Source organism: Paralichthys olivaceus, chromosome 19 (assembly GCF_024713975.1).
Source record: "Paralichthys olivaceus isolate ysfri-2021 chromosome 19, ASM2471397v2, whole genome shotgun sequence".
NCBI classification, from domain to species: Eukaryota; Metazoa; Chordata; class Actinopteri; order Pleuronectiformes; family Paralichthyidae; genus Paralichthys; species Paralichthys olivaceus.
Window position 1 is genome coordinate 9,267,341 of NC_091111.1, and position 13,491 is coordinate 9,280,831.

The 13,491-nt window shown below is 40.4% G+C and overlaps 1 protein-coding gene across 2 annotated transcripts in view; it reads right to left on the bottom strand.

The window, feature by feature from the left end:
* Window positions 1–333: 333 nt before the first annotated feature.
* LOC109632591 (A-kinase anchor protein 7) overlaps window positions 334–13,491 on the bottom strand; it is a 39,201-nt gene continuing 26,043 nt past the window's right edge. The window contains exons 10-11 of one of the 2 annotated variants that reach the window (XM_020091957.2): window positions 8,177–8,212; window positions 334–3,523 (exon numbers count right to left, since the gene is read on the bottom strand). In XM_020091957.2, the coding sequence (XP_019947516.2) occupies window positions 3,309–3,523; window positions 8,177–8,212 (251 nt within the window). In that variant the 3' untranslated portion in view covers window positions 334–3,308. The remainder of the gene's footprint in view (window positions 3,524–8,176; window positions 8,213–13,491) is intronic. The other variant, XM_020091958.2, reaches the window with a different exon arrangement.

Consider the following 13,491-nt stretch of genomic DNA (forward strand, 5'->3'; position numbering starts at 1 on the left):
TTTATTTTATCTGCCTCATTAATTTAATGTACTGCTGTACCCTAACATGAGATGTGACATTTAGGAAGCGAGTGCTTCCTGGAAAATGTCTATTTGTGTTTTAGCTTTTGCATCTATCGAAAAAAGAAGACATGGCCACTGTCCAGCACCATGAGTCACACAGTCTACAATACTGTGGTAGGAGGTGTGTGGAGGAAACACAGTCCAAGCCTTGATTTGTGCGTCAATGTAAACATACTGTGAATATGATATCACACACACACACACACACGCACTCTATAACCACTGTGGATGTCCATATCTGGCTGAAATCAGCAGGCAGAGACTAGGATATTGGTTTTGAATCTCATATCCTGTTTTATTGTTCAAATATGGCAGAACATGATATACCACATGGTACAAACAACACGCCCACATACTCAGACATACGCACGGACGAAAAGGGAAGACAAACAGAGAAGACAAATTTGTAGAGGCGTTCACACACTCGGCTCCGAGTTGTCATGACTGATAGTGACAAGATTTTCTCTGGGGAACCACTGATCAAACAACCCACAGCCACGCACGCACACATACGCTCAGAGACAGATGAACAGAATAATCACACAGACCAACAGGACAAGTTGTGTATTAAAGGGGATTTTAAGGAGATTAAGGATCTGGTGACAATAATAAGATCAAACGAGAACGATCAAAGTCCACCTTAAGACAGAATTCACTTCTGTTATCGATGTTTCAGCGGTGACAGGATTGAAGCGGATTTCAAGGATGTGAGAACATTTTCCAGCTCACACCTGTTTGCTCTGGAGGGAACTAAACCTCACATGGCTGAAACATTGAGCTGGAGTCTCTCTGTGTTTCTCTGTGTCTGCACACACACACAAATTGATTTAACCGATAACATGAATTCTGTCTTTCGGCTGATTTTTTTTCATTTTTTACATTTAACTCAAGCATCTGACTCTTTAGCCGCAGGTTAACATTTATCATCACCCAGTCATTCCTGTTGGCAAAGATGTTACCTACATGTTATCACCTTAAGCACTTACAGTCAAACAAAAATTCACATTGATTAGTTTCAGTGACTAAAGGCCACTTTGAACAGAGGTGGTTTGACTTAACAGCATCTCTGTATTCGCCTGCTCTCTGGAAACAAGACAATGGATAAAGAAAACAGAAAATCAGTGAAAATGTTGTGCTTTTTTTTCTTTTAAACCTTCAAAGGCAAACTGGGCACATTTTTCGAATCAGCAGAACATAAAACATCTTTTCATTTACTCACTTGAGAATCATTCTTCTAACAGCAAAGAAAATAAATAAAACATTGAAAAAGGATAAAACAACATATTTAACGTCATAGTAAACCAACTTCTATCGCCGTTATCGTGGCTGCATCATCACCATCTTGCTGTCAGTGGAAAACCATCACCTTTAAGAGTTGCTTAATGGATTTCATGAGCTGTGGGGTCGACTGCATAACACCAAAGGCAAATATATGAGTTTATATGAACAGATGGAAGACACTGGAATTAAGAGCCAGAGGGTTTTCAGCTGACAGCAGCGTTTGTCGGAGTTAACCACCGCCAAAGACTGTTTGGCTGTAATCGAGGCTCCACAGATCAGAGCAAATACACAGAGACTCAAACAGCCCGGCGTCCGTTTGTGGTGCAGACGTTATCACAAACAATTTATAGATAGGTTTAAACTGAAAATAAATCTGTACGCTCTTTTTCAGATTCATTCGACAGAAGAAAAAATAATTAACATTTAAAAATGATCATGAGAAAAGAAGTGGTGCTATGAAATGAATGCCTGTGTCTAATATGAGTAATGACAGCCTGTCACATAGAGGTCATTAATGTAATGAGCACAAATGCATTCTTGGCAGCTTGTAGTGTGTCTTCATGTAGTGGCATAGTATTTTTGAGCATTTCCAATTTAGTGTCTTCGACTGGACGTTTTTGTAAAGGTAGCATCATTAGTGGAGATTATTGTGATTGAGAAATGCCAGATTAATTCTGTAGGTGCAGACTGTTAATGGACCAGTCCAGATTGGGGTTTTAACGAGCTGTATCACTTCAGTTTCTGTTTAGAAAAATGAATGCAACTTTCCAGCAGAATTTATCTCAACTTAATGATTGTCTTGGTGTTCCCTCGGCAGGACAGCAGTCGTGTATAATACTTAGAGCTGAGCTGGGGCCAATTTCCATAAACAACTTAGAGTGAAGACAGAACTGCACTTTGGTTTGCAGATACACTTCTCGAGTGAAACGTAAAATAAGATGCTGGAAGTTTAAAGAAGATCCGTTCCTGAAGTAGATACAGAGAAAGTGCTTTGAACCGAGGCTCGCTGCAGAATACAACAAAAATAACTTGCACTGTCCAACATACATTAAAGTCTTAACGTTGGAACAATCCAACCAGTCACAACACCGTCTATCACGGATTTTCTAAAAGGAATTATGCTCAAAGAAAAGTAAAAACATTGTCTTCAACTGAAGCTATCCAGTGAAGGAGAAAGGAGGGTTGTAGTCAGAGAGGAATAATGGATACTGAGTGTTTTTTGTGCAGGTGCGATTCATCTTCTTCTAGAAGGGCAGTTTGTGAGCAAGAGGTCACCGTGAACCCTGCGTGTGCATGTGTCTCTGTAGAGGAGTGCTTCACATTTGTGTTGACGTGCAAACGCAGACCCACAGATGAGTGATCGAGAGGCAGCATCCTCGACGTTATGGTGTGATCAGACCAAACGTGGAGGAAAATTTTAGCCTGGTGTGGGATCACGGCCACTGGACTGTTTTTGGAGTAACTGGGTAACTAACAAACTAGAGAGTGATAATAAGTTTATCAGACTCAAACATATTGAACCAGCATGGACTTATATTCTTGTCTATTTGTATCACATGGTGCAAATCTGTGGCGACTTGCGTCCTTTCATTGATTTTGTTTGTAAGCACATTGCAAAATTTGCCCCGTGTTTGGTCTTTACACATAAATAGAAAGGACACCAGAGATAGTGAGTTCATTACCAGGCTTAGCTAGTTGACCTCTTGAGACGGTCACCTAGTAGCACTGATCTTAAGCTACATTATCTATTTACCTAGCATTGTGTCAAGCTAGATCAGGTGGGCAGGAGCTAGCATGGCTGGCCAGCCATCGTGGTTGTCTAGCTGGTTTGGTTAATCAGCAAACTGGGCTGACTGGTTGGCTGGTTCCGCCCGGGCTTACTGACACTTCTCCTCCTTAGCCAGGCCCAGCTAATGTTTCATGGGCGGCTGGTGTTTCAGTCTGTGTACCTCGGCCCGATGACGTCACTTCCTTTTGTCTGCAGTGGAGTTGGATGTAGTGTCCGTCTTTGTAGCAGTTTCCTCAGTGTTTCCAGGGACCTGTGTGGCATTAGGCCCGCCCCCATTTTGAAGTGTTTCCTGTTTGTATTGTTGCAAGGCGCGATTGACGGCGTCCTCGACCAACTTCCTGCTGACCCTCAGGAGCTCTGCCTCGTCAGGCTCAGACCGGCGACGCCCACCTGAGTAGAACAAGCACGACACAAGCACATATTATATCCATTTTTTCATTCAATCACTCCAAACAACCTTGTTGTGGGAGATTAATCTCTTTTTTTGTTTTATTTTATTTTGTCACTCTATTGTGAGGATCATTGTCTTCTATTAGATCTTGCTATCTCCAGAAAGGGAAACTTTCTCACAAACACAATTTAGTCCTAAACCTGTGTCATTATTTTCCACAGCTTGGAGCCAGTGTAACCTTTACACTCATCATTGACATATTATCCCATTAAAAACAATATTACAAACACATCCAGCAGAAATAGAGCAATGTTTGTTTGTATTTGGAGATGTGTTTACGGTCTAACTGTCAATCTCTTTAAGCTCTTTTTGGTCAGCTAAATGCTCTGCTATGTTCACCATCTTGTTGCTAACTTTGTGTGTCTGCTATCTGGAGCTGGGCACATAGCGTACACTGGCTTTACCGGTTTGATTCCACAGTTGTTGTTGTTGTTGTTGTAAAATATCGATTAGCACAGCTCTAAAATAAATAAAGTAGGATGTCCTTGGAATAATACTCTGGATTTGTTCTGAATCTAACATTGTACCATAAAATAGTAAGTAAGTCTTTGAGTAATTTTGTTATTTTGCAACAAGTCACATATGGTTTAAAATGTTTTTGTTATATCAGTCAGACACTGTTGATATTAAGTTAAATCTACTTTAGCTGTCATATATACTGAAGATGTTAGATACAGATGTAAAAATACAGTTAAAATACAACAATATAAATTTTCATTTTGAGAGCTATCATCAAACTGTGGATTTCCTCCTGATGTTTGTGCCCCTCGCTGATAGTCTACTCTACTGACAGAAATGACATATTCAGATTCTTAGCTATAGTGACATTAATGCTATGAACTCTACACTAGATTTGATTCCAGCTCTAATCTGCTTCCTGTGGCATTGAGTGTCTTTTCATATAAAGGGGACATTTTCCATTCCACTGGGCTCAAAATGAAGGCAGAGAGTAACTATTAACGCGACAATAGTAACTATCTATACAATCACTGATCCTGGGGTGAAGCCAGCTAAAGTATATTGGCTATGACAACAATAGAAAACATATTAGCGTGGATAATAACGGACGAGGTAAACTGCAGGCCAAGGTAGGGTAGCGGCATAGTGGCACAGTGGTGGGCATGGCCTCAGGATTTCTGTATGTGTTTATACTCTATACTCCCACCATCCAAAGACCTGCAGCGCAGGTTAATTGGAGCCTCTAAATAGCCCGTAGGTGTGACTGGAGCATAGATGGTTATTTCTCACAGTGTCTGCTGGGATTGGCTCCAGCTCCCCATCAACATTCAAAGAATAATTGCTACAGATGATGGGTGGATGTAAACCGTGATCTATCCACTCTTCCATACATGCATGTTGATTATTAATCTACCTCCTGAGGCGTTTGAAAAGATAATTAATTCCACAAGTAAAGCTCTTTAGCACACTGCTGATTCTGCTTGAGCTATGGACAAGACAAAAATCTGACAGACATAAAGTCCAGTTAGATAAAGAAAAAAAAAAGGTAAGTGAGGCAGAGAGTCAATAATTCATGTAAGAAGACAGGCAGGCAGGCAAGCTGTATGATGGACAGTCCACACTAAGCCGTTCAGAGAGTAACTCACTCGAGCATCCAGTCTGACACACACACACACACCGCAGTGGTTGAAAATACACAGTGGCCACCATTTGATTTCCAAGGCAAACATAAAATCCCCAGAGCTAATCTTCTATACCACACTGTCCCACTGGGCCCAATGATTGGTTTGTAGTTGAAACATTGTGGTGCTCATTATATATTCATTATAAAAATAGTCACTTTAGGAATAACTTGAGACAATGGTCAGAATCTGATCCCTAAATGAATATGTCGATTTATTTTCTGTTCTCTTGTAATTTCTCTACCAACCTAGTGTGACTGGGAATGCTTGCTTTTTATTTTCATATTCTTTTTTGCATAACCCTACATAGCACTCTGCAGCGATGTTTCAGAGTTGGGTCTAAATTAGATTATTTACTATTTAATTATTCCCAATAGGAAATCAATGAAAATATCAAAACATGTTAAGAAACAGTGTGGGGTAAAAAAAATCCTGTTTGTCGGGATCCATGCCGAAAGTTCTTAGTCCCCTATCCCCAAGTAAACAAACCAACCAACCAACGAATAAACCACAGGGGTAAAAACATAACCACCTTGTTGGAGGTAATTAGAATCTCCATGGTTATTAAGTTTGACAAAATAAAGCTTTGGTGAATTCTTTACTGTATGAATTTGTATTTACGTCAGCCAAGGAGTTTATATTTTCATTGCTGTTTGTTTGCCTCTGTAACCAGGATTACCCAACAACAACTCAACTGATTTCCATCAAATGTTGTGGAGCTGTGGGACATGACCATCATTAGAACCCATTAACAGTTTATTTTTAACATGCAATACGTTGGTAAATTGACCAATCAGCCTTCGCAGAGGTGTGCGCCCTTCTAGTGGTCAAATTACAAATTTTATAAGATGAAAGAAATGTCTGCAGGTGTCTCTGGCCATGAAGACTTGCTCTTTTCTCACCAACCTATCCCTGTCTTCCTCCTGGGGCTGTTTACTGGGCTGACACCTGCTGTACAGACCACTGGCATCATCATTATCATCATTATTAATCAAAATCACTGTCACATGCGTGTGACTGCAACAATTCACCACCGCTACCAGCTTGTTGTGTGTTGTGATGCATTATGCATCAATGGATTTGTGTTATTTATGCCAGATATTCTGCCTGCAACAACAGCTTGACAAACAGGAATCAGCCCTCACCAGACCAGGGCACATACTGTATGAGCACTCATTCAGTTGTGTTCACCATGTGCTCACATCATCTTATTCTTTGCTAAATTGATTTGTACCTCACATAATGTTTTGTTGTAGTTGGTGTATTGAGTTGCTCTGCTTATGAAGCCCTGCTGCTGTTGCAGTGCTGTGCTATTCGATCAGCTGTGGCCTGTGCCAGTTTAAGAGACTCACAAGTCTGACCGCTGTCTGATAAAGTATTTTACCCTCACCAACTTAGGTTCAGACAGAATTCATTCTCAGTAAACTGCAGACACTCATATGTGGGGCTCCTCACATGCTGGCCGTTTCTGAGTAGCTGGCGGTAATGATCAGATAATGATCAGCTGTTTTGTCACATGATTTAAATCAAGTGAGTGAACCATTATACAGGCTTTGCATTGTTTGTGCACCAGTCTTAAAAAACTGTCTCGTCTGCCGGCACAAACCTTCATACCAGCTCATAACTGATGACTGTTCCCAGGCAGTAATCAGCCGGTGGTTACACACAAAAATAGTCTTTTATGCAAACATAATGCTCACATTAACAAACTTCAATACTTGCAGGGATGCTATGTGCAGACTAGATTTCAAATTAAGAATCAACTGCAAAATAATGAAACCACTGAATGCAACAGCAGCTCAAATAAAGACTGTGTGGTGGTGGAAGTTATAATAGCATCTGTAAAAAAACATTTGTGTGCAAATACTAAAAGGCAAATAAAAGCAAGTAAATGTTTTAGGGTTGTGGTCACAAGCTGATTCGTTTGCCATAAAATGTATAAAGGAAATAATTAATGTTTGCAATAAACGTCTTGTATTTCACAGTAAATAATCAGCTACTGAAGAACCCCACTATAGACTGCCTTGCTCAAGGAGTCTACAGCAGCTGGGGAGCTGGTTGCTAACACAAGGGTGCCATGCATCCAGGCAGTGAGGCTAATGGACACTCTTCTTCATCACTTCCTGCTCTGTTGCCTTTAACCGGACAGACAGAAGCAGATTTTGGTTAATCAAGCAAAGCTTTATTTGTAAAGCACATTTCATTTCAGGTGGAAACACAATGTGCTGCACAAAGCATGAGCTACCATAGAAGTTGTAACCACAGATATATGTGGAAGGTGTAAAGATAAGACACAGATGGAGACGAACACAGAAATTAAAAGCAAGAACAAAATATGATTAACTCAGAACACAGAACCATAATCTCGAGAATCAGTTGTTGTCGTGGATGTGCTGTTGTTGTGATCTACAATGTCACTTACATTGTTAATATTGAATTTATCTTAGGTTCAAATCCCACAGAATCCAACACTGCACTTATTTGTCAGAGAATGGTTCTCGAGATATGCGAACGACAACCAGACAGACAGACAGATTTCCTGGAATTATTAGATGGATTAATTTAATTGAATTTGAACTGAGATACATGAAACGATGGCAGATGAAAATAAAATAAAAACAGATGCTATTTTAGTGCTTAAAATCATGCTTTTCTTTGAGTGTTGATTAACAATTCAGTCATGAGAGGGATTACACGAGTACTGTATATGAGTGAAAAAATTAATTCTACTATAATTAAACATGCTCCAACAGATCATTAAAAAAGGAGATTTCACTGTGTTGTGTAATCAATATGATTAGAGGTAGTTGCGGATGTTCCTGAATGCAATCACATCATGACTCATCCTGAACCTGATTGGTGAAGGCGGGGATCACATTATGGAAGGCAATTTCAGCCCATAATCAGATGTAGATTAGGTGTCAAATGAACCTTCCTGACTCTCATACATACTTGAGCGTTTGGCATGGAACGAACTCTGAGCCAATTCTGCAAGACAAACACAAATATTAAAAATAAATAAACACACACACACACATCTCCTTATTTTAGTGTCTCGTGGATTTCACACACAATGAGGCAGCACAGTCCATGAAAGCCTCTTTGTCTTGCCAACACAGGGAAGATACTTTTTTGCATTTTGATTTTAAAAGATTGTTTTCAACCCCCGGGCTACGTGACGGCCAAAATGGATCCGCAAATATTCTGAAGAAATATTGTTATCTGAATCCACTGACTGTCATGCTGCCAGGAGCTGTAACAAGACTCCATGGTTAAAGTAGCGTACAAGAAGAAGTTGTTGGTTGATTTTAAAATTGGAAGATTAATGGCATATGGGGGACAAATATGAATCCCTCATTTCATTTCCTCTCTTCATCAGATCAGTTCCTGCCCAGAAATTATTAACTTGTAATTCCAAGCCTACATAAACAGACTTCTGCTCGCTATATAACCTTGTGTGTCTGTGAGAACATTCTTTTTATTTGCCTATTTGATGCCTTTATGATGGCAGTAAAGCTGCTCTCTGTAATTATAGCACACGCACACACACGCACGCAGGCACACACATACACACACTGATAAGCCTAGCTTTATCACTGTGGATAGAAAGAATCCACAGCAACGAGGTTTACAGACACAAGGATATCTCGTTCTCAATTTATCTCTGTCTCACACACACACACACAAACACATACAAACACACACACACAAAATCTACAATCTTATAAACACTTTCATACAACCACACGTTTTTTAAAGCTTGCACTCATTTCCTCTCCTCTGTTTCTCTTTCATTCTCCATCTCTACCACTCTCTTCTCATCTTTACTTTTCCAAACCTTTCTTTCTCATTTTATCTAAATATCTTTTCTACTTTCCGTCTACCTATTTCTACCTTTTTTTTTTTTTTTTGCCAGCATGGGTTGTCATGGTGACAGGACGAGAACCACTTCAACTTTTAATAACGCAGAAGGCTGAGCCGAATTCCATCTGTTTTTTGGCAGGTTTCACTCTCTCTGGTCCCCGAGTGTGCTCTTCTTTCACCTTTTTCCTCCTTCTCTGTTTCTGTCTTTGTAGCTCATCTTTACCCTGATTTATCAGCTGTCATGTCTTTGGACCTGTTACTAAACAGGTTGAAGTCTGTCTGTGGACTGACGTGTTTATTTTGCCTCTCAAAGCTGTAGCACAAAAAAGACAACAATGAAACAAATGTGAGTAATCTGAAAACCTTTGACAAAAAGAGATTTGAAGATGCAGAATTCCTTCATTCATTCCCCAGTCTCTGCCTCTTTCTGTGTGATGATAATTCATCAACAGCCAGATTAAACTTCTTAGCCCATATGCAGTAAACCAAGCCAATTAGTGTATTTAACTGTTAAGTACTAAGTAGTGGTAATGAGGACAGCTTAACATGGAAATTGTTGTCTTGCCTGGGAGATTCTGGTTAAACCTGTAATGAGAATGAGATTCGTCCAGGATACGCTGTTGTCTGTCGGACAGTTAATGCAGCCAGGTTGTGTTGACATTTGTGGCCATGCTGAAAATGCTGAAATATTTGAACTAGGGATGCAAGTAACAATAGTTATTTTCCTTATTACATCCACTAAGGGGGTAATGTTTTCACTTATGTGTCTATTTGTAAGTTTTTTAATTGCCTTATTAGCCTTGCTAATTAGTTCAAAAACTACTGAACCAATTTCTACAAAACTTGGTTGATGGGTGGCGTCTGGGCCTGGGAAGAACCCAGAACCTGTTGGTGTGGATGTAGAGGAACCAGGATTAAAGATCATTTAGGTTATCAAACCAACTATTTTCTTTTGCATTACTACTATAAGAACGATGTCTAAGCTGCTTTCAGGCATGAACTCCAGATAATCTCCTGAAACTATCCTGGGTGGAGGGGCTGTGGACATTCTCTGGGGCTTTTCCTGCCAGCCCCCCCAGTAAAAACTTCAGATAATGTTCGAACAGAAGGAGTTTTTCCAGAAGATTCTCCGCTAGCGAGTGGGCACTTTAGTGAAGTTTCTAACATGTGACTGATGCAAATCTGAAAAAATATAAAAAGAATACAAATATCTAAGAATTAAAAAGAGGCGCCATACACGTAGAGGAAGTCAAAGAAAATGTTAACAAAGACAACGAGATTGGAGAGCATTTGGTGAGAACTAAGAAAAACGTGTGACCTCCACAGCGGAATGAATATTTGAAGTCCTGCCTACAGCATGCTGTGCCACCACTCGCCTGAACACTGGACGTTTCTGTAGTTGTGAACGTGACTGACCCTCCTGATGCTTTGTTCATGTGAAAGACAAACTCCAGAGACAGACCGGACCACACTGTGCAGACACTCTGAATTTCTTGTCTGTAAACAGCTTCGCATTGTTCAGCCTTGAAGGAGGGATTTGCTCTACTGAGTGCCTTTTGAGTTGATTCATGCGCTGATTACTTTCTAGATTCATCTGATTGCTTGGCCCTCAGTTTTTTAAAAACTGAAGGGATGTTCTAAAATACTAATCCAAGAACCGAAGACAATACATTATTAATGAAAACTGAAGAAGCAGCAAACTCCCATATGAGGTGAAACTGAAGCTGAAACAAGAGACTAGTTGAGAGTTAAAAAAGTGATGCATTATTAAAAAGCCTCACCATTCTTTACTTAACTTTTTATCTATCGTTGAGCCTTTTACTTCGTCCTGTGCTTTGGTTGATGATGAACAAATGTTGGCATGCTAACTATTAAACAAAGATGGTGAACATTAAAGTCAGCACATTAGTGCTGTCAGTGTGACCAGGATGTTGACATTAGAATAACTCAAAGCACGGCTGTGGAATAATTTTTAAAATAGATTCAGACTTTAAGTAAATAATCGTAAGTCAATTAAGTTACAATTTATTAACAGTTTCCCATAGTTCACTATATCTAAAGGTTACGCTGCTGTGAGACATAAGCATTTAGCTCAAAGTACCACAGCTGTTTTGTTCCTGTTTTTCTTCTTTCGTATTGCGCTGGTTCGTAGTCATTCAGACAGACAGAAACATTGAGAGGCTGTTGGTGAGCAGATGCTGTGTTTTGGATGATGACTTAACACTTTTACCGAGCTGCGAGTCTGCACAACTTCAGGTGACAGCTACCGCGTGTCTGCTTTGCTTTCATTTCAGTCCCAGCGTCACCGCTGTGCCCTGTGTTTTCTGTTGTTTCTCCTCTCTTCTCCTGGGCGCCGCTCTGCTGTGATTACTTTTGTGTGGTGTGAGAACCTCTTAACACCATTACTTCAAACTTTCCTACACACTGATTCATCTTGTTCTGTAATAACTCCTTCCTCCAAATAGCTCAGAGGCACTTTTAATACATGCTTCTTTCCTTGATGGAGGACTTTCAGTTCCAGCTGCCATTCACAAGCGCTCCACGTCTACATGCATCAAAGGGACTCAAAATAATCCCATTAAAAGGCCTGAATCAAATTCAATGGATAGAGCAGCCTCCTGATAATGTTTAAATCCAGCCTAATAATCTGCTGCTATGACTAATTTTTACTTGCTCCAAATCAAATGATTCCCTGAAAGCTCTCACATGAGGCCTGAGCAGAAATTTACTGCAGCATATCTGGTGAGAGGAAGAGGATAAATAGAAAGAAAGCGACCGGCATGAGTAGGAGGAGGAGGGAAAGAGGGGGACAACGAGGAGGAGGACTACAGTGCGTGATGTGAGGAAGAAGAGGGAGAGGATGTTTGTGCATAGCAAGGACCTCCTTAATGGAGATGCGAATGAGAAACGAAAAAGCAGAGCAGGAACGAAAAAGAAAGGAGTGGGTGCATTTGAGGACAGGAGAGGGGGAGGAGGAGGGGGAAATTGGAAAGGACAAGCCTTGAAAAAGGAGACGGGGACGAGGACAGTGGGGGTAGATTCGAGGCTGTGGAGCTGCGGGGTAGGTGGGGGTAAAACTCTGATGGTGAAGTGGTTTCCTCAGGAAATACCAGAGACTCTCTCAAACATGAGATACTGACGTCATCGCACTTTAACAACTTTGAAATCACACTATAAGTCAAATACTACTGTATTTAATATTGATGATAGACCCGTTTATGGATTGTGAATGTTCAACACCACGTAGACAATGCTAACATATATGCACTCCATGAAAAGTGCAGAACATTAGGGTTTTGTGCTTGAAGTGAACTCAATGAAGATTATTCCAGTAAATTAAACATTCGGCTGGAAGCAGAAAGTCAAATCAATAAACCGAAGCTGTTTACTCTTGAAGACCGGCTGAGAGACACTACAGTGCCCTATGTCCTCATCAAACAGCCTTTGAGTGAAGCACTAATGCCATTAATTCACTTAAACGCTGCATTGAACTGTATTTAATGTAATAAGATATTTTGAGCAAAAGATAAAAACACAGAGTCTAGGATTTAACTCCTGCAGCTCCGTAATCTCTGATAATCTTTCTTAAACAATGCCTGAAGTGAGGCCTAATTTGCCTGCATTTCAGTTAATTCAGCAATAGATGACAAATAATTACATTTCTCACAATCTCTCCCTTGTGCCACAGCAATGGAACACAGCATGTTTGTGCCCAGAACTGTGTGAGTCTCATCCTCTCTTCCAGAACCGTGATTGACAATTTCATGGCTGATAAATTCCTTCCAATGAGACAGGGAATGCCATCAAAGCTGTATTTTCACACCTTTTCAAAAATGATACAGCGAGGAGGCTGGATGTGAAATATCAAACGGTGGCAATGTGACCCTGAAACTGTGACTCCACAGACTGACAGAAACAACGACAACAATTTGACAATAATGAAAACTGCTGATGGAAAGAGTTCATTTTCTCAAACATGAACATGATGACAGAGGGCAAAACATTTCAGGAACAGAGACACAGCATTACGCCAGTTTGTGTGCAATTTGGTGCAGCTTGATTGAATTTAAGGGGACTGTTGGACCTTGGTGATGGTATATATTCTACTTATTGTCAATTTAGTTTAGTCTTGACTGACTGGCATTGACACCCAGACAGCCAAGTGGCTAGAATATTTGCTCTCTTTAAAAAAAACAGTGGCACAGTATCTCTTCAGGTCTGCAGGTCTGAAAGGGGACGCAGACATTAAAGCCCTACAGGGGGACGTGTGTGTGGCGCCCTGTTAACGCTGCTTGACCGTAGATCAAATAAACAGCCAGGCCTTTCTACTATGCTTTGATACGACACCTTTCAGTTCTGCAGCCTGGTGTCACAGGACAAGTGATCACAAAACTCAGCCAACT